The sequence below is a fragment of the Acanthisitta chloris genome, unplaced genomic scaffold (genome assembly GCF_000695815.1).
Source record: "Acanthisitta chloris isolate BGI_N310 unplaced genomic scaffold, ASM69581v1 scaffold420, whole genome shotgun sequence".
Classification (NCBI taxonomy): Eukaryota; Metazoa; Chordata; class Aves; order Passeriformes; family Acanthisittidae; genus Acanthisitta; species Acanthisitta chloris.
Genome location: NW_008649730.1, coordinates 265,298 through 287,104, shown reverse-complemented (window position 1 = coordinate 287,104; position 21,807 = coordinate 265,298). Strand labels below are relative to the sequence as shown.

Sequence of the window (21,807 nt, the reverse complement as noted above, 5' to 3'; positions counted from 1 at the left end):
ATGAGAGCCTTTGCTGAAGAACACACGTTTGGCAAAACCACCTGTCAAAACAGACACAGGATGACCACAGACTGATCCTTCAAGTGTAGTCAGACATTCAGAATGTGGGTAAGAGGGATTTGGCAGGAGGGGAGTTTGGCAGCAGGAAGGGAGGAAGGAAGGGAGGGCTGCCAATGGAGGGAAAGGAGCTCGATTTGACCAGCAGGCATTGTCATCTGATAGAAAGACAGTAAAGTTTAATACATCAAAAACTTTCATTTAATATATCAAAAGCTTTTATTCGAATCAATTACAACAGAACTCACTTATGGACTCTTTTGGCTGTCAGGCTGAGGCATAGATCCATGCAAGGCAGCCTAAAGAAAGTAGAAGGCAGACTGATAGCAGATAATTCATTTATTGTCATTGTAAGAGATACAAATTTGTGCATGTGCTATCTTCTTGCACTTCTCTAGGTCTTATCAGAGGTTGATAGAGCTAGAAGCTAGGAGAACCAGGATGTGAAGAGTATCTAGTTTGGGGGATAACTTGTATTTTGTGCATATCCTATCAAGTAAAAACAATCTGAACAACATGAAGCAAAAGAATTCCAAGCCACTGGTAGGTGGTTTTTTTAATTCAGTGCTCCTCTCTGTGGATTTGCTCAAAAGCTGGTTGTTTTCAGATGGACACTGTAATCATTCCAAAACACAGGGCTGCAATTCACTGCAATCCAGGGCTGCAATTCAGTGTGGATGAATCAGTGCTGATCATCCGTAACAGCAAAGCTACATTTTGTTTTATGTGGTGTGTAATATTGATTAAATTCCTGTACATGGCCAACAAAGGCTACTCCCCTTACCCCTGGCTGTGCAAGAATAGCCTAGGCATTCCCACCAACCTGTGCAGACTGGAGAACACGGAGACGAGCAGATAATGAAGTCTTCAAGGACCAGCATCAAATTTCATCCCACTTCTCATGTGGCAAGGCAGTAACTATATTTCACTCCCAAGACTTTTCATCTCTGAAAGGTTTTATATTATAGGCTGATTGTTATATACCGTATAAATCAGAATTTCAAGGGGACACAACAGCAGGCCAGTTCTCTATGCATTCAGCTCAACTTCTTGAGATTACAAATACAGAGAGTAACAAGATTGCATACATGCCAGTGTCTCCTCAGAGGCTGTCATTACTAACCTGATATGTAAAAGGAGTGTTAAGTGTGTGATTCAGCATGGTGCTCTGCCTTCTGAGTTATCTGAAGTTAATAGTTTCTGGGGGAGTAACTCATCAAGGTCAAATGCCACTTCCTTGTACAGCATGTGCAGTCATGTAGGCCTGGGAGCTCTCAGGCAGGGCTCTGCTGCACCTGTAACATTCACTCACAGCATAGCAAAAGCACTAGCAGAGGTTTATTTGTTGCAGAAACTGCTGGTTATAGATATCATTTACAATGGGCTGAATACTGTACAGATATAGAGAAGACCAAGTATCTGCCCCAAATTTTCTGCCATACACAATTTAATTCCATGATTTTATCACTTTGAGCGAGTGGGTCAATCTGCCCTATTTAGGTTCATTTTTAAAATGTGCTTTTAATAACATACACCATGTTCTTAATTTTAAGCACCTAAGCAATCCTGTTCATTTTATGACAAGTAAGTTCATATTTGAAACTTTTTTTTGAAGCATATTGTTGCCTGATGGCTGTAGATCTTAGTCCTACAAGCACTTCTGTGCTGTGGTGGGCTGACCCCAGCCATCAGCTAAGTCTCCACAGAGACACTTGCAGAGTCCTTCCACCCCTCGTGCGATGGGGAGAGAATAGGAACAGCAAAATCATGGTAACTTGTGGGTTGAGATAAAGAGAGTTTAATAAGTGAAGGAAAGTGGAAGAAGAAAGGGGGAAAAAAAGCCCCAAACAATTACTGTGAAAGCATTCACCCACCACCTCCCATAGACAGGCCAATGCCCAGCCAGTCTCCTAGAAATCGCTTCCTCCCCATCCACTCCCATTTTGTTGCAGAGTGTGATGATGTCTGGTACAAGATACCCTGTCTTTGGTTAGTGCTCACCTGTCCCAGCTGTGTTCACTCCCCCTCTAGCTGGTCTTGACCACCCCAGGATACTTGCTGAGGTAGAGGCAGAATGAGAATCAGAGAAGGCCTTGGCACTGTGTAAACACTGATCAGCAATAGCTAAAATATTGGTGTGCTATCAGCACTGTTTGAAAGTCACAAATGCAAAACAGCATCATGTGGGCTGCTATGAACAAAATTAACTTCATCCCAGCCAGATTCAATATAGTATCATGACAAGACATGTACAAGGACTAATGAACTCATATGTAAAATATGCGTGAGTATCAGATTGATTTTTTTTTTGTGCAAGTTGGACTAGACAAGAGAATATTAGTGTAAATGTTTGTAGAACTAGGAGTTCTGATTGCATTTGCTCAGGGCTGGCAGCAGTATTAATCTATGTCTAGCATGAATGAAACTTAGGCTTTAATTGTGGACCCTGAGCACATCGTCACAAAAAACCCAATTACAAGAAATATCACAACTGTAGAGATACAATTAAAAATCTTCTGGCTGCTACTGAAAACACATCAATATAAGATTTTCAGGAGTAAAAATACCAGTGTTTGGAAAGACTGTCAGTGAACATGAGATATTAATCTCCCCTGACGCATTCCCTTAGACAAGCTACAGCAAGCATTGGTCTCACTCTTTATTGTCAAAGCCCACCTCTTCTGTGCCTTTGTAAATCAAGTACTATGAGCAATATTAAACAAAATCATGGCAGGGTGTTTGTAGACCCCAGCCTCTTCCAGCCTCAAATATCCCTTCCACATGCCTCAAGCTGTATTACCCAGAAAGATCATCACATGCTGTGGTGACAGGTCTGGGAGGGAATCAGGAACACCAGAGGGCAATGCATCATCCAGGAGGCCCCTTGGAGGTGGAGATGTGACAGTCTTGCCCTGAAAGTGGGTGAGGAGCTGGAGGGACAGACTGGAGGAAGTGGGGTCAGCAAGGGGTGGCTTTCAGTCTTGGAGCAGGAGATCAGGTGAGTCTGGCGAAATAACCAAAGCAGGAGTTGCCTTTTCAGTCCTCCACAAAAGCCTGGTTGCAAATATCCAGCAAGAGTGAAGAAGGCATTTTACTCTCGCTGTTTGTTGCAGTTTGGAAATGGTTGACAAGACTTTGGAAAGGTTCCTCCATGAGAGTGGGCTAGGATGCTGAAGGGGAGTGCTGGCAGCTGAGTGGGGGTGTGCAGAACAAGCTGCCACATGCCAGTGGTGTACAGAAGGTTCCCGCAGGCAGAGCAAGTGAATTGCTGAGGCAATGCAAATGTACCCATCAGCTTATAATTTCAGTATATAGACAAGGTCTAAGATACTAACAAACAAATGAGATCCATTAGAAACAGCATTATTTTTCACTTTTGGGTTTTAGTGGTACTGTGCCCCAAAAATGATGGTGGTCACAGTCTTCCTTAATAAGCATCACACAACAGACCTAAGCTGTAAAAATTTTTCTATTCCTAATTTAATTTTTCTTTTAATAAAACCCAATGTCTAGCATGAGATATGGTCTCTATGAGATTTTGTAGTTCAAGACTCCAAGTTGATGAAATAAGTGTCAAACCAACAATAAATATAAAATGATATGACAAATCACCCTGTTACAGTGATCTGCCTACATACCTTGCTGTTTCTGAAAGCAAATGCACAACTGCTTGGAGAAGTTGCTTTGAGAGGCTGAGAAACCAAATTACCTTTGTAGTAGAAAACTAATGAGGCTGTAAAACTTCAAGTAAACTTTCAAACCACCTAGTTTCCTTTTGTCATACTTGATTTGGGGGAGGGAGTGGAGGGAGAGGAGGCACAAAACAACTATCAAAGGAGACTGAGCAGCTGATCCTGCTGTGAGTGTTTTGGAGTTAGTAATGCCAAGGGGCTTTAGGTTTGCTACTGCCATTACAGCGTTTCCAGGTCTCCCCAAAGGAAGATGCCTGGAAGAGCTGCTGCTGAAATTGTCAGTTTATCTTCGTTGCTACATCTCAAAGAACAAAAGTCTGTTTGAGTCTGCTACATGTTATTTAAGGACTGAGATGGGACATATGCAGTAAGCAGTTAGACTTGGGGGAACAGTCACATGCAGTGAAATAAGAAGAAAAGACATGTATTAAAGACAAGCCCTAACTACATGAAGGAGAAACACAAAATGAATGTGGTCTTGATGCTGCATAGAACCTTCAGATCAAATCTTAGTGGCACAGAGACCCTTTTGAGACACACTGGGTACAGCTGGGTAAGAAGTTTTTTCTATGCTTTACTTTTTAATCTTAATAGATGTAGTCCTTAAGCTTGTTAGTACTCCCTGAAACTACCCTGCCAGTGAAAGACTCATTTTGTTGCTGTTAATACAGATTACCTGCATGTGATCATCTCTCTCACCATCCCCATTGCTGCTCTTTCAGAACAGTTTAGCAAAACCCATCTACCTCAAGTCCTGGAGAGATGATGGGTTGGGGGATACATATGACTGAGCATTCAAGGTATCTCTGTATTCATTTATATACCTCATATCCAGGGGATTGAAGAAAACATCCCTTCCTCTGTTCCAAATTAGGACTGATGTCCCCCTAAGTTCTGCAGCTCTACTGGGCTTGTATTGTTTTAAGTTTCTTCTGAAAAAGGAAGTTGATTTATGAACACTTACAATGACTGTCACTGCCATTTTCTTTCTGTTGTCTCCTCTGAAATGTCACCCTCCAGATAACTGTCATAAATGCCATGCTGCTTCTTGAATACCAGCCCCTCGTGTTCATATCTTCTTTCTCCTCTTTTCTGATTCATTAAATTTTTCTGTTCCTAAGTACTGAATCACAGAATGGCTTGGGTTGGAATACACCTGTAAATGTCATCTAGTCCAACCCCACTGCCATGGGCAGGGACCCCTTCCATTAGATCAAGTTGCTCATAGCCTCGTCCAACCTGTCCTTGAATGCTTCCAGGCACAGGGCAATTTACCACCTCTATGAGCAACCTGTTCTAGTGTTTTGCAACCTTCATTGTAAAAACCTTTTTCCTAATACTTAATCTAAATTGACCCTCTTTTTTTTCAAAACCATTACCCCTCATTTTATTGCAACAGGCCCCGCTACAAAGTCTGTCCCCATCTTTTCCATAGGCTCCCTTTAAGTACTGAAAGGCTGCAGTAAGGTCTCCCCAGAGCCTTCTCCAGGCTGATCAACCCCAACTCTCTCAGCCTTTCTTCATAGGAGAGGTGCTCCAGCCATCTGACCATCTTTGTCAGAAGTCCTTATTTCTCTTTTCTTCTTGCCAAGATACTGTTTTACCTAAGCCTGGAGTTCTCTATCATTTGTATTGATTGATAGCTGTAGTATGAGAATGAGGACACAAAGCTGCTTGCTGTGCTTTCTTTAGTTGGCTCCAGTTTTAAGGCATTGTAGTTTACAGAATTCCTTTTGGAACAACATAACACAGACTCTCTAACATAAACTTTGTAACTTCTGGCTATGCCTATGTCAGAGGAATTAGGAAAAGAAAGAGTAGTATCAGTAAAACAATAAGAAACACTGCAGAATTCTTTCCTCCTTGTCGCCTTCTGCCCCTCACCCTCCAAGACCTACCCGTGCAAAGTATGTCTGCAAGAGTACAGCAGCTGGAATAACGTCTGGCTGACACTGGCAGTCTCTGTCCTCGAGAGAGATACCCATGATTCTTGCTGCATTTCAATCTCATTCACATTTGGGATCATATCGCCAGCATCACCTTCTGTCCAAGGGCTCCTTTGGCACTCTTATCTGTCTGACTTACACTTTTTGAAACACTGGATGTGTCCATGCATATTTCAATGGATAGATCACAGAACCAACTTTTTATGGTCCCATAATTATTACAAAGAAGCATGCTTGGCTGGCATACCTGGTCTGTCAAGCTGGTTGTGAGGAATATGATATTAGAGGTTTGGATTTTGTTTCCTAACACTAGGGTTTTAAAATGAATCAGAGCACATTCTGCATCAGGCTGAAGTGCTACAAGGTTTATCCAAGAATCATTATTCTTCTCAGGGCTGGGGTTGTTTTTCCTAAGTTCTTCAGTACCTCTGTGCAATTTATAGCAATGGTCAGTACCTGCCAGCTACATTTTAAAGCAATTTTAAGAGATGCTTTCCAGCTGCAGAGGAAACCTATCCTCATGTCTTCAGATCTTAATTTTGGAGTGGTTTTGAACTGGGAATTGACAAGCTGTGAGTCACTCTGTCCAAGCTGGATCTGTTAGATTTAGAGGTCTTCAAAACATGGTGACTGATACATTTATATAGATACTGCCCCCATTCCAGATGGCTAGCACGTTAAAAAGATTGTTTTAAGAGCTGAAATACTGTGCAGTCTGGCACTTCCTTGAATAGGCTTTCCCATATAGACTTGAAAGGCTTCAGTATTGAGCAGTTGCTCTGCCTGCAATGTCCCCTTGACACTTCTGGGTGAGACAAAGTTCTGCAAATCCAGCAAACCATGGCTGGCCCATTCTCCCTTCTTTCTCCTTTGTTGCTGCACCTTCTGCGTCCATAAACATGAGGCAATTCCCAGCATGTTCAGACACCAGTGAGTACTGCATAGAAAGGAGAACCATCCAAACACCATGGAAGGCAAGTACAGACATTCTCAGGATGGGCAAGAGCTGTAAACCTGTCCACTCGCAGTACTGACAACAGCTCTACTAACAGAGCAGTTCCACAAAAGTTTTAATAACTCCCCTCCCCAGTCATTCTAGTATTTGTATCTTTGAACATCTTTAAAAGGAGAAATTGCTTCCTCCTCACATTCTTCCCAAGAACAAGGGCACCATCAACCCTTCTGCAGCAGCAGTTGCAGACACAGAGCAAATGGCAGGGAATGCCCAGGGCTGCAGAGTGATGCTGTGATGACTAAATACTGTAAGACCAACATCATCGTTTCTTCAGAGCAGAGCCTCTTTCAGGTTCTGCATTTGTGCATGTGCATTTTTAAACATACAATTCACCTCTTTTATGTACCAGTATGGCACATCTTTAGTCCACTCTGGTGAGATCACACCTGGAGTACTGCATCCAGTTCTGGGGTCCCCAGCATAGGAAGAACATCATCCTGTTGGAGAGAGTCTAAAGCAGGACCATCAAGTTGATTAGAGGGATGGAGTACCTCTCCCATGAGGAAAGGCTGAGAGCATTGTGTTTGTTCAGCTTGGAAAAGAGAAGGCTTCAGTGTGACCTAATTGCAGCTTTCCAGTACCTGAAGAGAGTCTACAGGAAAGATGGAGAAAGAATACAAGGGCATGGAGTGACTGGACAAGGGGAAATGGCTTCAAACCAAAAGAAGGTAGTTTTAGATTAGATATTAGGAAAAAATTCTTTATTGTGAGGGTGGTACTGGAACAGGTCGCCCAGAGAAGTTGTTTATATGGCATCCCAGGAAGTGATTAAGGCCAGGGTGGATGGAGCTCTGAACAACCTGGCCTAGTGGAAGGTGTCCCTGCCCATGGCAGGGGGGTTGGAACTAGATTATCTAAGGTCTCTTCCAACCTAAACCATTCTATGATTCTATGATTCTATGACCTCCCTATTGACTGGGCCAACACTGGATCGCACAATAAACATGCTTTGGAGGTAGCTCAGTAGTTACTAGATTTAATCTGAAAAGAGGTTTAGTTGAAGGCACTCAGATGCCAAGAGATATTAAAATTAAACGAGATTTTATCATGTATGTAATTATTTATTGAGCTGAGAATCCATACAAGGTAAACAAATGTTTACACTATCATACAGTAAGCATTTCCAGGGCTTAATAAAAATGATTGTCACTCACTGTGCTTCACAAAAAAAATCATTTTAATGAATAAATAATTTGATGAAATCAAAAAATATTTACAATATAAACAAATGAAAAAGCTTTGGATATATTAATCTGAGCATCCTGTATTTTGCATTTTCCAACTGTATTTCTATCAAGCTTCTCTCTCTGAAATGGTACAAAGTGGATAGAAATTACAACTCAACAAAGTTAACATGATTTGGTACATGTCTTTCTGTTAGTTCAGATAAGCTACATATGATTAATTTATTATGCACGTGTTAGAATACAAATATAACTAAAATCATATATTATCAAAATGCCAGACAGCATTCTCCACAGAACAGAAATGTACACTAGGCTGTGACAATAACTGAGAATCACGGGCAACGAAATATAACAGAAAAGTACAAATTCCTTCATAAGAATATAATTGTGCTCTCTTATTTACCAGAGGACTATGCTGCTTCACCACATCAATGGCTATGTATGAATACGGTGTTCAACAACTGCCATGTGGTTTGGTGTACGTTCATATGGGTGCCAAGCAGCGGCATTATAGTGGAAAACGGGCAGTGCAAGCAGTTTTATAAACATCTCTTTGGGCTCTTAAAAAGAGCCAATTATACAAAGCAGTATAAGCATAACACTGAGAAGTCTTCATCTCATTTAGACAGATATCATGAAGCAACTTGCTTTGTTTGTGGTGGTGAAAGGAGGAACTTTGTCTGTGCTGTTTATACAATCATCCAGAATTCAAGTATTCCAAAGCCACTTCATAGCAGAATTTGTATTGATCCTGAAAAATCAAAAGAAAAACACAAAGTCAGTTATTGAAGAAACTTAATTATGGGGATCAATATTTCTCTTCTGTTAAAATTATTTATTTACTATCAGCTGCTGTCAATGAGAACCAGTTTGCAAATCCAATTTATATTCAGATGAGAAAATCTTTATATTAACCAGACAATAGACACTGCACATAGTAACTTATGGTACTGCTCATGTTAGATGTGTATTTAGCTGCTCTAATACACTTGCATGAGAAAAATTGACTGCATGTAAGGAAATTGACTTGCAACCCTTCTGTCATCTGTCAAAATGCTAATGTAGCACTTTACCAGAATTGGAGTAATTGAAATTCCTCCCTGGAAATGTTTATCTTAAAATAGACCCAGTGTTTAGTACTTCCCAGATCGTAAGTTTTATTTTAAATGTTATTCATACACTTGCTACATTTCAGGGCAAGAGCTGCTTACTGTTAGTCCTCTATGTGCAGCCCAGACCCAGTCTGAGATACTGTCCTCTCCTAGTGCAATGGCTTGTGAGATCAGGCTTGAGCTAAATTAATTGGATTAACTCCAATTACTTTTTAGCAATTAAAGGTGATGCACAAGGTAGGCTCTTAACAGCTCTCCCGTCACCCAGGCCAAGTTTTCAGGTGCCCACCCTGTGCCTCAAAGACAGACCTGCTGGTTTTACTTGCAACTGTTTGGAAAAAGAGGCAATCCCATCGAAATCCCCTTCCTGAGGGATGCAAACCTAGTTTGCATGCTTCAGGGACACAGGGCCATGAGCTGGCCCCATTCACATCTGCATTGGAATGGAGAGACCAAATGCTTTTGACTGACCTTTGTCCACTCTGCAACTTTTGAATGATGCAGTCACTGATGACTTCACAGTTTTGTGTATTTGGAAAAAGAGGCAATCCCATCGAAATCCCCTTCCTGAGGGATGCAAACCTAGTTTGCATGCTTCAGGGACACAGGGCCATGAGCTGGCCCCATTCACATCTGCATTGGAATGGAGAGACCAAATGCTTTTGACTGACCTTTGTCCACTCTGCAACTTTTGAATGATGCAGTCACTGATGACTTCACAGTTTTGTGTATGCACACACTATTCTGTTTTCCTGCTACTTGCAAAACTTAGTAATCCCACAAACATTTAAATGAAACAAAAAAGCTGAAAGAAATAGTAGGTGTGGGTTCCCTGAATCCAAGGGCTCTGGCTTTTGAACATTCAATTTGGAAACACCTGCCAGTTTTATGGCTATGTCCGATACTGAAAAGCCTATTTCTCTCATGCACTTTAATCAATTAATAATAGATAACGAAGCACATATTGTCATTTAGGAATAACAACAGACTTAACTAGCTGACAGCATTCAGCCTTCCCAAACCCAACATCACAAGAAGGAAGATTACAATTACACTTTAGATATATTTTCCTTTCATTGAAGCAAACGCTTTGAAGGATTAACTCTTTTGGCCTGTACTTGTGGTTTTGGGTTACATTTTAGCTGAGAAGAGAGTCCACCTTAACATGTAAAAGGCTGTATACTGTTACAACAATCAAAAAGTCATTAACAAGCATAGACTATTTCCAAGTTCTTTTGTTGAGAGCTGTGACTTCAAGAGAAAACAAGTCTGAGGTGTATCACTTAAGTGTTCAATGTGTTGTATATGAGGTTTTAAGACCCTGCAAGGTTCCATAAACTGCTCATGTCTTCTTCAGAATGAGAAAACAAAAAATAAAGAAGAAAGGAAAGAATGGAGTATTATGTAAATTTCTTTTCTGCTTTTATTGCATATGCTTCCAAATAAATGGAAATTATTCCATAACTACGTAACAGATCAAAACAAGAGATCTCATCCATTTCCACTCTTCCATGCTCATTTTAAGATGATTTACTGATCCAGCAGAATAACTGTCATTTTGAGTAAACTGAATACCTGTCTTAAAGAGCAGACATATATTATTTCCCACTGTGTTCACTCATGAGTGTCCTTTGTACATTTTTATTATTCACTTGATGGTGGATATTAAAAACCTCTTTAGATTAGCTAGATTCAGAGATGTATATTTGTAATTTTTTTCTGGGACACCTATGGGTAGGTCCGATAACATTTGTCACAAAATGATTTGGGTGCTCTGTAATAGGCATTTTGTAACATCATGTGTTACCTTTGTATGACGGCTGAAAAATTTCACAGATTTCCATACTGTATGGATGTGGAATTCAGATTTTTACACTGGCAGGAAAACCAAAGGTTTCAAATGAAATTTAGAGACAAATCTCTAAGTATGGATGGCAATACTGCCTTTAATCTAGCCAGAAACTGCGTAACAGGTATTGATAAAACAGTCTTAAACTGTTTTTGTGAAATACTGTCATAATTCTGAGCATTTCATCTTTTACCATAACATTTTATAAAGGTATATGAATATAATTGTTCACATTTTTCAGATATGAAAACTGAGGCAAAGACACATAAATATAAGATAGGTCATAAAGGAAAAAATCAGTAACACGATCAGGAAAAGAACTGAAGTGTTCCTATTCTCTTTTACCATGAAGCAATCTACATGGAAATGGAAACCTTGCTAATTCAAGTATTTGTTCCTACAGGGTAGCAGACCAAGCCTGAAGAGATAGATGTCTTTCCAACTCTGCTCTGTCAGTGCAATATGCAATAATGGGAAAAATCCTGATTGTCCCCTGCATTTGTTCCTCTGTCTTTAAAATAAGGAAAACAATACTGATCTCCTTCACAAATGCTTTGAAATGTCCAAATAATAACAAAAAAGCCTTATACGGCCTTTCAATGCCTTCCAGACATTCTCAATACCACCCTGAATTTACTAAAAGGTACTTATATGTTCTAAAATAATACATTTAGGTTTTGATTAAGAAATTCTCTTCTGAAAAATGGACATAGCTGCCTGACAAATCTATACCTGGAGAACTGTCACAAACGGGAATTTATAGAGAGCATTTTCTTCAACTGTACATCTTCACACTTGTAATTTTATTTCTATAAAATAAATGAGTAAGAGATCAGTGAGTTCTGTGGACTTAAGCTCTGGGAGAAAGGAGAACAGCAGGCCTGCCAAGTCTCTGTCTAAACTATACTACCTGAATGAAGAAGTAGGACATTTTTCTTAATATCTAGGAAATAAAAATGTATGGTTCTCAGCATGACGACTCTCCTCCTGAGAATATAAACTAGAGGAAGAGGAGCCAACTTAGCTGCTCCCTCACACCACTGTGAAAGCTTGATAGTTTCTCACTTGATACAAGATTCACAGTTCCACATTGCTGGCTCACAGCCCTATGGTGTTGCTTATAAACTACCTCCCTGCTTTGCACAGCTGACAACATCTGGCTTTTTCCCATGTGCCTGGCCAGAGCAGGGGCTAGGGGAGGGTCTGGGACTTCACAGACTTCACAGATGGAATAGAAGAGATGCAGTGGAAGATGTGGTGGGACCTGTTCCACATGACAGATGAGGTGCAGTGATACATGTGGTGGGGAGAGGGATATCCCTCCCCATCTTCACTTGCACCTGAAAGCCTCACTCTTTCTGCCCATCCTCCAGAGTGTTTCACAGCTGGATCTCATCAGCTCATCTGAGAGAGGAGGATCTCCTAAAATTACATGAGGCTGGACCAGCTCCGTGAGATGCCTCCTGCTTCACCCTGGGTGTGCTGTATAAAAGTTGCTGAAATGACCCAAACTTGTTTAACCAAAGCTTGCAAAATTGGCTTGGATTGGGTTAGCATCCCTGAAAGTGCACAGATGCTGCTTCCTCCTGCCTATGATATTAAATCAAATACAGCTGCCTCTTAAGCAGCCATCTCTGCAGCAGGATGTTGTAAAACAGTGTCTTTTATAGCCCAGGCTTCAGAACAGGGTATCCACTACACCCATCTCCAAGTGCAAAACTACACACTGGAGTGTAAGAACCTGCTGGTTTAAGCTTTTCTGCAGCTCTTCTGGCATAGCAGCTGGCACTTCAGCAATTCTCCATTTGAAAAAAAACCTCATAAAACACTCTCTAGGAAAATAATTGCACATGGCCCCTTGTTTCTGAACTTCTTTAATCTTTCCATGAGATAGAGCAACCGTAATTAAATGCAATATTCTGGATGTCAAACTGAAATTCATGGCTTTGATAAATATTAGGCGATTAAGCTATTTATAAAATATATAATTTGAAAATCTGGCATTTCATTTTACATAACTATTATTTCTACCATGCAAGGGCTGCTCTCCACTTGGCTCAGACTGCTAGAAAAGAAAATTAATAAGGATGTTAGTCTGAAAGTTTAAAACTCTTAAAAAATTCAAACGCACAGAGACAAAGTCTCCTCGGGAAGAAAGCAGTGTAAAAATACTCTTACAAGTGAAGTGACTTCATTATCCCCTTTGAAAATGACTTGCTTGCTTAGTGAACAACTCCCACTGCAAATCCTGGAAATCTTACTGAGCCTTCTGAGAAAAAGGAGCATTTTCTATTTAGTGGTACAGTTAAAAAGCTCATACCAGAAGGTCCACCATGTTAGGCTTATTATTCCTCAGTGTCTTCACAGCATGGAATACATCAACAGCCCTCTGATGTCGAAGCATTTCACAAACAATACTGATTGCACAAAATGTCCCACTGCGGCCACCTCCATTCCTACAATAAAAGTGATTAAATGCCTGTTACAATTGACTCGATGTTACAAGTTTCTACAGCACCAGGGATGGTTACAGAAGGCATGAGTTCCAGCAGGGAGAAACCACAGAACATTCCTGGCCCAAAAGGCTGCTGAACTCTAGGCAAAACACTATTTTTAATTGGAATTAACATGCTGAAAGATCTCAAAGCTATGATTCAGAATTCAGCAGGCTGACAGCCTGGAGGGAACTGAATGGCTGAGTTTTGCACCACTCTTCAGTGAACATTTGAGACAGCACAAAGAGGATGCTAAAATAAGGACAAAGTACTTTTGTAGTTCAGTTCAACACTGCTTTGCACTGTAAACACACATGGTTTATGTGTGTTAATGAGCATCAGGCCTGGAAATGTTATAGAGAAAGTGAATCTTTGTGTTCTTTTATTCCAGATCCTGGTGCTTTCCTCCTGGATGCAAAGGCATTTCAGAGGAACAGCAGAAGCACCAGAAGTCTCATTTGTGGGAGTCCTTTTGGCAGTTGCACACTTGGTATGGCACAGGGTGGTGCTGCCATGTTCCCCTGGATGATGCACTCACCCCCTGGCAGCTGGCAGAGGGGCCAGCTGCCTGGCAAGGGCTGCTTTTAGAAGTGTATGTATTCCACCTCCACCCACAGTATCAGAGGATGAGAACCCGAAGTGACTTGCTAACAAAGAAGCCTGGCACAAATGTTCAAATGCAAGATCAAATACAGTATTTAATAATACTTTATCCCTGGCTATTTTTAATCGTCAAGAGAATCTCTTTCTTTCTGGAAACCCCATTATTTCTACAGCTATTCTAATCAGAATCTTTAGGCTGCGCTTCACCAAAAATAATAAACCTTAATAATTACCAGAGTGCAGCCTAGTTAGGTAGCAGGTCTTTCAAACCAGCTTCACAAATGGTTGATTTTCAAAGGAAGATACAACGTCGCACATCTGTCACATCCAGGCACTATGAAAAGAATGCTCTGTGCTGCCAAAACATTGCCTGATATTGTGGGACTCTTTGAGAATTTTAATTAAAATAAAGTCATTTAAAAGGATTATATTAGGGCTTTTTCTTTCTTTGCTGCCTGGAAGTGACGCATGTGTGATGTTGTACAACTATTTAATATCATCAGCCACCTCAGAGATAACAGTAATTTGCACTTCAAAAGGGTCTTTTCAGCTAAAGATCTCAAAACATTAATTAATCACACTGCACAATGCTCCTTTGATGAAAGTATTATTATCCCCATTCTACAGATGGGGAAACTGAAGAGCAATGACTTGTTCAAGGTCAGTGATAGTGGGAATTATTAATATACTCTTAGATTCTCCTCCATCATTCTAACATGGGCTCCCAACTTTTGAATGTGATTTTCCTCTTAGTATGTCCCTTCTCCATCACGGCAACACCCTTAAACAGATGATGAGAGGAAAAGGGATGCCACTTCAAACACTGAAGACTTGGCCTGAAAAGATTGGCTACTCCTGAGAGCAAACAGCACGTACAAGTAGTAAACCATATCAAACGAAGGATGGTGGCAGAGTGCATGAGAGTCTGCATCAGTGGAGCACACAGTCATGGGAGGACAAAAACATGTACCATTATTAGAGAAAAGTAAGGCAATTACAGGATCCTCCTAACTGGTCTATCACACCACTTCTACTTCTGTGCTTTATGTCTGAAACAGGAATCACTCCTCCAACACTACATACTTCTGTGGTTCTTATCTGTAGAAACAAAAGGTCCATTGTTCTGAAGGTACACTTTTGATTTACTCTGAATAAATATGTAATTTTTCCATTTGCAAAAGTCACTGGGCATTTTTATCTAAAATAGATTTGTACCCATCATCTTTTCATAGGGGTCTAAGAAAGGACAGAGAGGGAAACTCATGAATCTACATTAAAAATTATACAATTCCTCTTGCATTCAGAGCTTTTGAATGAACAGTTGTATTGTTTATTCAGTTCCAGATTAGATAGATGCCCCTTTGCCTCTTCACAAGTCCCTGAAAACCTGGTACAAATTGTGTAACAGTATTTCCTTACTTTCTCTCTTCCATTTCCAGCACTTACAAGCAATGTACAACTGTGCGTCCCTCTCCCCCGTTGTATTCTTCCTGCCACTTATCCACTTGGCGGATGAGCTTCAAGAAGGAGCGTTTAGAAACTGGAGTGTCTCTGTACATGGGCCATCCCAGGAACTGGAACTGCTGCACCATGCGATAGCCATCTTGGGGCTGTAGAGATCAGACAAAAGCAGGAAAAATAACAGCAATCTTTTTGGGTACGTAATTTAGATATTTGCATCAGTGAGGAAAGTTGTTCAAGCAGATGATTGCTGACAAACTGCTAATGTAATTTCAACTGCCCTTGAGGACTTATGACTTTTAATTTCCAACAGAGTTATTAGAACAAGAGTTTTTAAACAGAGTGCTATACAAATAGACTAGAATAGAGCAATAGTACAGCTGCATGATCAAGCAAGTAGTTAATTAACATGATAGCAGGAACTTGCTGGCGAAGAGGGAGCTGCAACACAACTTCAATTATATACCTTTTTCATATATATGCTTCAGCATTTTTAAGAATGTTTATGTGCTTCTGTCTTTTCTTTACAAGAAAGGTCAAAACCTCTCAAGGTATTTTGAAACAGGAAACAGTTAAAAAACCAAATAGAACCCTTAGATGTTTCTGACTTATAAAATATCTAACTATATTTTATTTTATTGTGTTCTACTGCAGCAGTCAGAACCCCTCTGGTGAAACGTTACTGAACAGTTGCTTTATGGTGATTTAAAATAAAAAGGGAACACCGAACAAGTGTTAGTGGCAGAAAACTACAGTCCTTTGAAAAGGGCATAATAAACACGCACATGAAAACTGGTTTTGTGGTCTAGGATTTGCCACTTCTGTGCAAAGTGAGGGCATTTTAGTGCCACTCTTAAAATGAACCATACACCAGAAATGTTGACATTATGTTCTATTCTCTAGAGTAAGAGTTCATAGAGAGAATGTAACATTAACATGATATGGGACTAAACCAACGTGGATGCAGCATTAGGTATGTTATCCAATAGGTTGTGCCTGTTTTATGTCAAAATCTGAAATTTACTGATTTCCTGTCCAGTTTCTTTCATTTGATGGCCCCTCTTCCCAAAGCTCGTCAGCCAGACCCAGCGCATGCTGAGGCTCACATTAACACTGCTGGAGGTTATGTTTTTATGTTGCCACATTAACTGCTAATACCAGGCCTTCATAGCATTAAAAAAGGATCTTAAAGCACACCATATGCCTCCCTGTCTGGATATTAGCATGTCTTTGGGTTTTTTTTGGGGGTCTTTCACCATCCTGAGAGCTACCAGATCTCACAGCAGTTCTTCACTTTTTCAGCAGGGTGTGCTGCTTATTCCTAGCTACAGCTCGTTGGTGATTGATACCAGCCTATTGCAAAGGCTCCCTGGATGGGAAGTGTGCCTGGTCTGTGGTGGAATCTTTTTTCCACTCAGCTTGAAAGACATGCCTCGTTTAGTCTTCTGTCAACTTACTGGGAGCACAAAAGCTGGATATGAGAACGTACTTGCCCCTCTGAATTGCTTACATATTTTATGAAGCGTGGTTAGTGGGACAGGATCTTCACTAAAAGCCTGGGACTGGTATTGAAAAACATGCCTAGTATGGTGCACAGCTTTCTTCACATGACACAGGATCCAAATATGCAAGATGGCTAATTTCAAACTGTTGAAAACAGCACTGATTTCAGCCTTTCTTGGCTACCATACTATCTGAATACTGCATTTATTTCATTTGCATTTAACACACTTGAGATATGCATTGAAGTAATTTTTACTTATATTATACATAGAAGGCTTTTTTCCTCATTGATTATGGTGTGACTCAGTATTGCACCATTGCTTTCAAATAAATAAGCTGAAAAAATGAGAATGGTTCTATGTAAGCTTAGCTTTCATTTTTTTGATTTGAGCAGAGCCAACTCATCTACTGAGACACCATTGTTTTGCAAATAACATCCTTACTCTGGCTGCATTATAAATTCGGAATATCCGGCTGATTATGTCTTCTTCTAAATCAGCTGACACAAACTCCACCTGAATAGGACCATGTCGGTGTACTCCATTTTCTGGCCAGTACTGAGGACATAGCTGTAGAATACCACAAACACAAAAGAATACAGTTAATCGCTTTGAATTTCATGCTGCCTCAATATACTTTCCTAGATTTTAATCTGCAATATATTTGTTACTTCTCACATAGTATTGTTAAAAAATATGTGGTGCACCATCTTCCACCAGTTTGGAGAACTCTGGTTTTACAAGACCTTTTCACTTAACTGAACATACTGTTTCTTGCTGCTACTCACCATTCGCTGTTATTTGGAGTAACATATTTCTGACACTCAAGGTCAATCCTGCAATACATTATGACAAGACAGGGAAATGCTGACAAATTTTATCATATCCTGGAGACAGTGTGGGGCCTAAAGACCAAAGGCCTGGTATCTCCAACTGCCCTGAAAAGCTACTAATAATTCAAGCTACATGAGAACTATGAATGGTGCATCAATTCTCAAAACTCATGACTTAACTTTCACATCTGTTTCACCTGTGACCAATGATATTGACTAATAACTGCATTGCTTTAGATTTTCAACAACTGCTCAATTTCATCTTATGACGCCTGAAAATATTAACTGCTCAGAAAACATTATTTCTATGTATCTAACAATCATCAAAGTAATATTACCACTATCTTGCACAATTTTATTGTCTAATAATATGCTGATGGCTTAATCCAGCAACCAATTATCATCTGTGTTAATACTTTAAAGATTAAATCAACACTTTGCATGGAGTTTTTTAAAGCTAGACTCTGCTTGTCCATTTTTTCCCATAAAAATCCTAATGACTTTTTTTTGCCAGGCATATTTAGAGCAGTTTGAGCATGTAGCTTTTGTAAGCATTCACCAAAATTAAATATGGACTCATGAAATTTTGTTTGCTTGCAGAAGCATTGATGTCATATTTGGAACTTTATCTCATTCAGTAAAACAGCTGTGGTCTTCATTCTGCTGCATTGCTGTTGGTGATCCAGAGCTGAGCTGACAAATCACATTTACTCCAGATGTTGTTTTGCATTTCTTATAACACTTAGTCCTCAACAAAGCTGTTTAGAGATGACTACATTTTAGAAAAACATAATCACTTACTCCATCAATTAAAAGGAGAACAGGGTCTGATTTACAGGAGACCACTTTAACAAGTTAAACCCATAAATTTCAAGCAGGAAAATATATTTTCATTTATTTTGCCCCCTCCCTCTCCACAATTTTGTCTGCCGATCCAAATATTGTGTAAATCTTACACAGATTTTTATTATGAAGTATGCTAGTGTACATGATAGCAAAATACAGTGCATACAACTGGCACAAATGCTAGAGCTCAGATCATTTAACATATGCACAGTTTAGTACACACCTTTCATATACATAGGAGTATTGTTCTAACAGGCCTTTGAAAAATGTTTAAGTGATAATAAGCAGAGCTGTTTGCTGGAGTTCTTTTAGGAAGTCAAGACTTTCAAGTTCTAAAGAAACCAAATGCATTTAGGTCTGTGCATTTTGCATGCAAGTGATGCTAGCGACTCTCTTTAAGTCAGAGTCACTGTGAAGGGTTGAATTTCATTTCCCAATAGAGCATAACAATCCACATAAATGGTAATATCTAAACAGAACTGTAAACACTTCATATATACACAAATAATAATGATAACAGTCATTATTAATAAATCTGAATGCAACGCGTGTTTTTAATAAGCTCTGCCCTCTCTCCACTTCTGTTTGCTCTGAGGGTTTTGAGATTTATTCCTAATGAAAAGATTGTTACTCACGTTAGAGGTAAAAGGCTTAACATACTGCGGAGGCAGGTGCATTAACTGCATATCCCAATAGCTTTTAAATCCTGTGAGGCTAATAAATGCTTGAAATAGCCATGCCCTATTGTAAATTCAAAACACAGCCCACAAATTAAAAAAACCCCCTGTTCAGCAGTCCCTAACAGTCTGACTCCCTCGAGTCTTTCCTTATTCACTCGGAAAATAATCTTAGATTCATGAATAAAAGTTTTGTCTTTCATTTCTATTTTTTTCTCCCTGTAGACAGTGAACGGCTTGGAATCAGAAATTCAGTCTTTTAAATGGTGTGTGGAATTCCTATACATTCCTTTGAAAGACCAAATGGAAGATTAGTATCTTTTAAAAACAAATTCTTGATGTTAAAAAGAAATGAGACTCAACGAAAGCTAAAAAGATTCTTGATGATATCAAGAATAAAAACGGCATGCAGTCTGCTATAAGAAATGACAATTGCTCATAACCAATAATTAACAAATATTTACATAGTAAGAATCCAGATTGCCACCACATTATTCCAGCAGAGAGCTGGTGCAGTTTGTTGGAACTAAGGAAATTATATCTGTGTAAGAACTTGGAACTGTGCAGTTGCGAGCCAGGCTCTAGGACGCGTAGTGATTAATGCTAGTGATTAAATTGCCAAACCAGTAGATTCGGTTTTCCAATTTTCTAAACAACATGTACAGCATGCACAACTCTTTTGTAACGTAATTACATTCCCCTATACGTTTCACTGCCCTGTTTTCTCCTCTGAAGGATGCTTAGTCTCCGATCTTGTTTAGTTCCTATCTCCTTGCTATCGATGAGGTCATTTTGCACAAAACACAACACAGATTTTCACACTGGGAACACCTATCCCTTGGTAAGCAGACCAAGGTCATTAACCTGTTTCAGGCAGGCTAGTGAATAGCTGTTGGCTTCTGTTTATGACTTTTGGCTATTATTAGTATGCTTCAGACTTGAGTCAGAATTCTACTACCATCATTTCTGGGTTTTAGCAGCTCTTCCCAAACCATGTTATCTTAGAATAAATTCTGGGCACATGCACTTATGTGTGTGTGCATTAACATTTTGGTGGAGAAGCTGCTGATGGTCTGATCCCTATGTGTATCCGCAAGCTACAAATCAATTTTTTAGCATGTTAGTATTTAATGTTGTTTTATAAAACTAATTACATCCTAAAGCTGTTCTGAAATGCTGAGGCACTAGCACTCCTCTTTTGAATTAAGCAGTTCTCTGGACTTACTTGTGCAGGATCCACATCGTTCAGCATAACTATTGAAGTGCAGTGATAATCTAGGACCAGTCTCCAGAAATCTTTGACAGTATTTGGTAAGGGATGCTGTGTAACTATAAAAGCTGACGGTTGCTTGTAGCTCTGCAAAGAAGTAATGAGATGATGAGAAGAATGGTAAGAGATAAAAATCCATTTAGCAGAATGTCAGTCATAGCCTGAAAATTTGGGACTGAAAGCATTATTTCTATTTTCTATATAATTAATATATTGTTTTCAGCTCTTTCCTGAGATTTTATATGCTTCAAAGTTAATAAACTCTATTTGGGCAGAATATAACTTCTTCAGATGTTATATTTTTGAAATATATTTCATGCCACAGGCATAGAGTAAAATCATCAGAGGTTTTTGCTTCCAATGCAACTCCTACAAAATTCTGAGCAACGGGTTTGTTTTGAGCTGTTAGTGGACAGATTAATCTTGGCTGTTTGCATTTAGCTCTAAATTTGAATGATGCCTGTGAAAGGAAATATCTAGTTATTTTTCAGAAATATTGTTGAAATTCTGGTCTATCTGACAGCAGCGATGATACCCAGGGGATAAATTTCAGTGCTCTTTGTTTCTTTTAGTACCAGAGTATGTCACTGACTGAGCTGTTTGTCAGAACTGGTCCATTGTGGATCTCAAACGAGCATTTTCATTTACATCCTCCAGAGCGCTGAAAGGCTAGTGTGGCCACACTGGGGCAATTGTTGGGAGGGGATGCCATTGCCTTCTTTAAGGAGGACAGGGAAGTATCTACATGCCTTGAACTGAATGAAGCATTTGTATGATGACAGAGATACAATCTGATCAGCTATTTGCAGTCACATAGTGTGATTCTTGGGACTGTCCTGTGCAGGGACAGGATTTGGGCTTCAACTTGGGGGGTGTCAAGAGGATGGTGCCAGACTCTTTTCAGTGCTGCCCAGTGACAGGACATGGAGCAATGGCCATAAATAAAAATGCAAGAAGCTCCATCCCAGCATAAGGAAGACAGAGATACAATCTGATCAGCTATTTGCAGTCACATAGTGTGATTCTTGGGACTGTCCTGTGCAGGGACAGGATTTGGGCTTCAACTTGGGGGGTGTCAAGAGGATGGTGCCAGACTCTTTTCAGTGCTGCCCAGTGACAGGACATGGAGCAATGGCCATAAATAAAAATGCAAGAAGCTCCATCCCAGCATAAGGAAGTTCTTTACACTGAAGGTGGCACTGGAACAGGCCAGGCTGGTCGTGGAGTCTCCCTCTCTGGAGACATTCAAAACCCAACTGGAG

The 21,807-nt window shown here is 39.9% G+C and overlaps 1 protein-coding gene across 1 annotated transcript in view; it reads right to left on the bottom strand.

Annotated features, from left to right (window-relative positions):
- Positions 1-7,750: 7,750 nt before the first annotated feature.
- Positions 7,751-21,807, bottom strand: part of PTPRM (protein tyrosine phosphatase, receptor type, M) — a gene marked incomplete at its 5' end in the record, with an annotated part of 275,129 nt that continues 261,072 nt past the window's right edge. The window contains 5 exons of the mRNA XM_009083735.1: positions 7,751-8,648; positions 13,179-13,314; positions 15,403-15,566; positions 17,364-17,489; positions 20,501-20,632. Of these exons, the coding sequence (XP_009081983.1) occupies positions 8,595-8,648; positions 13,179-13,314; positions 15,403-15,566; positions 17,364-17,489; positions 20,501-20,632 (612 nt within the window). The remainder of the gene's footprint in view (positions 8,649-13,178; positions 13,315-15,402; positions 15,567-17,363; positions 17,490-20,500; positions 20,633-21,807) is intronic.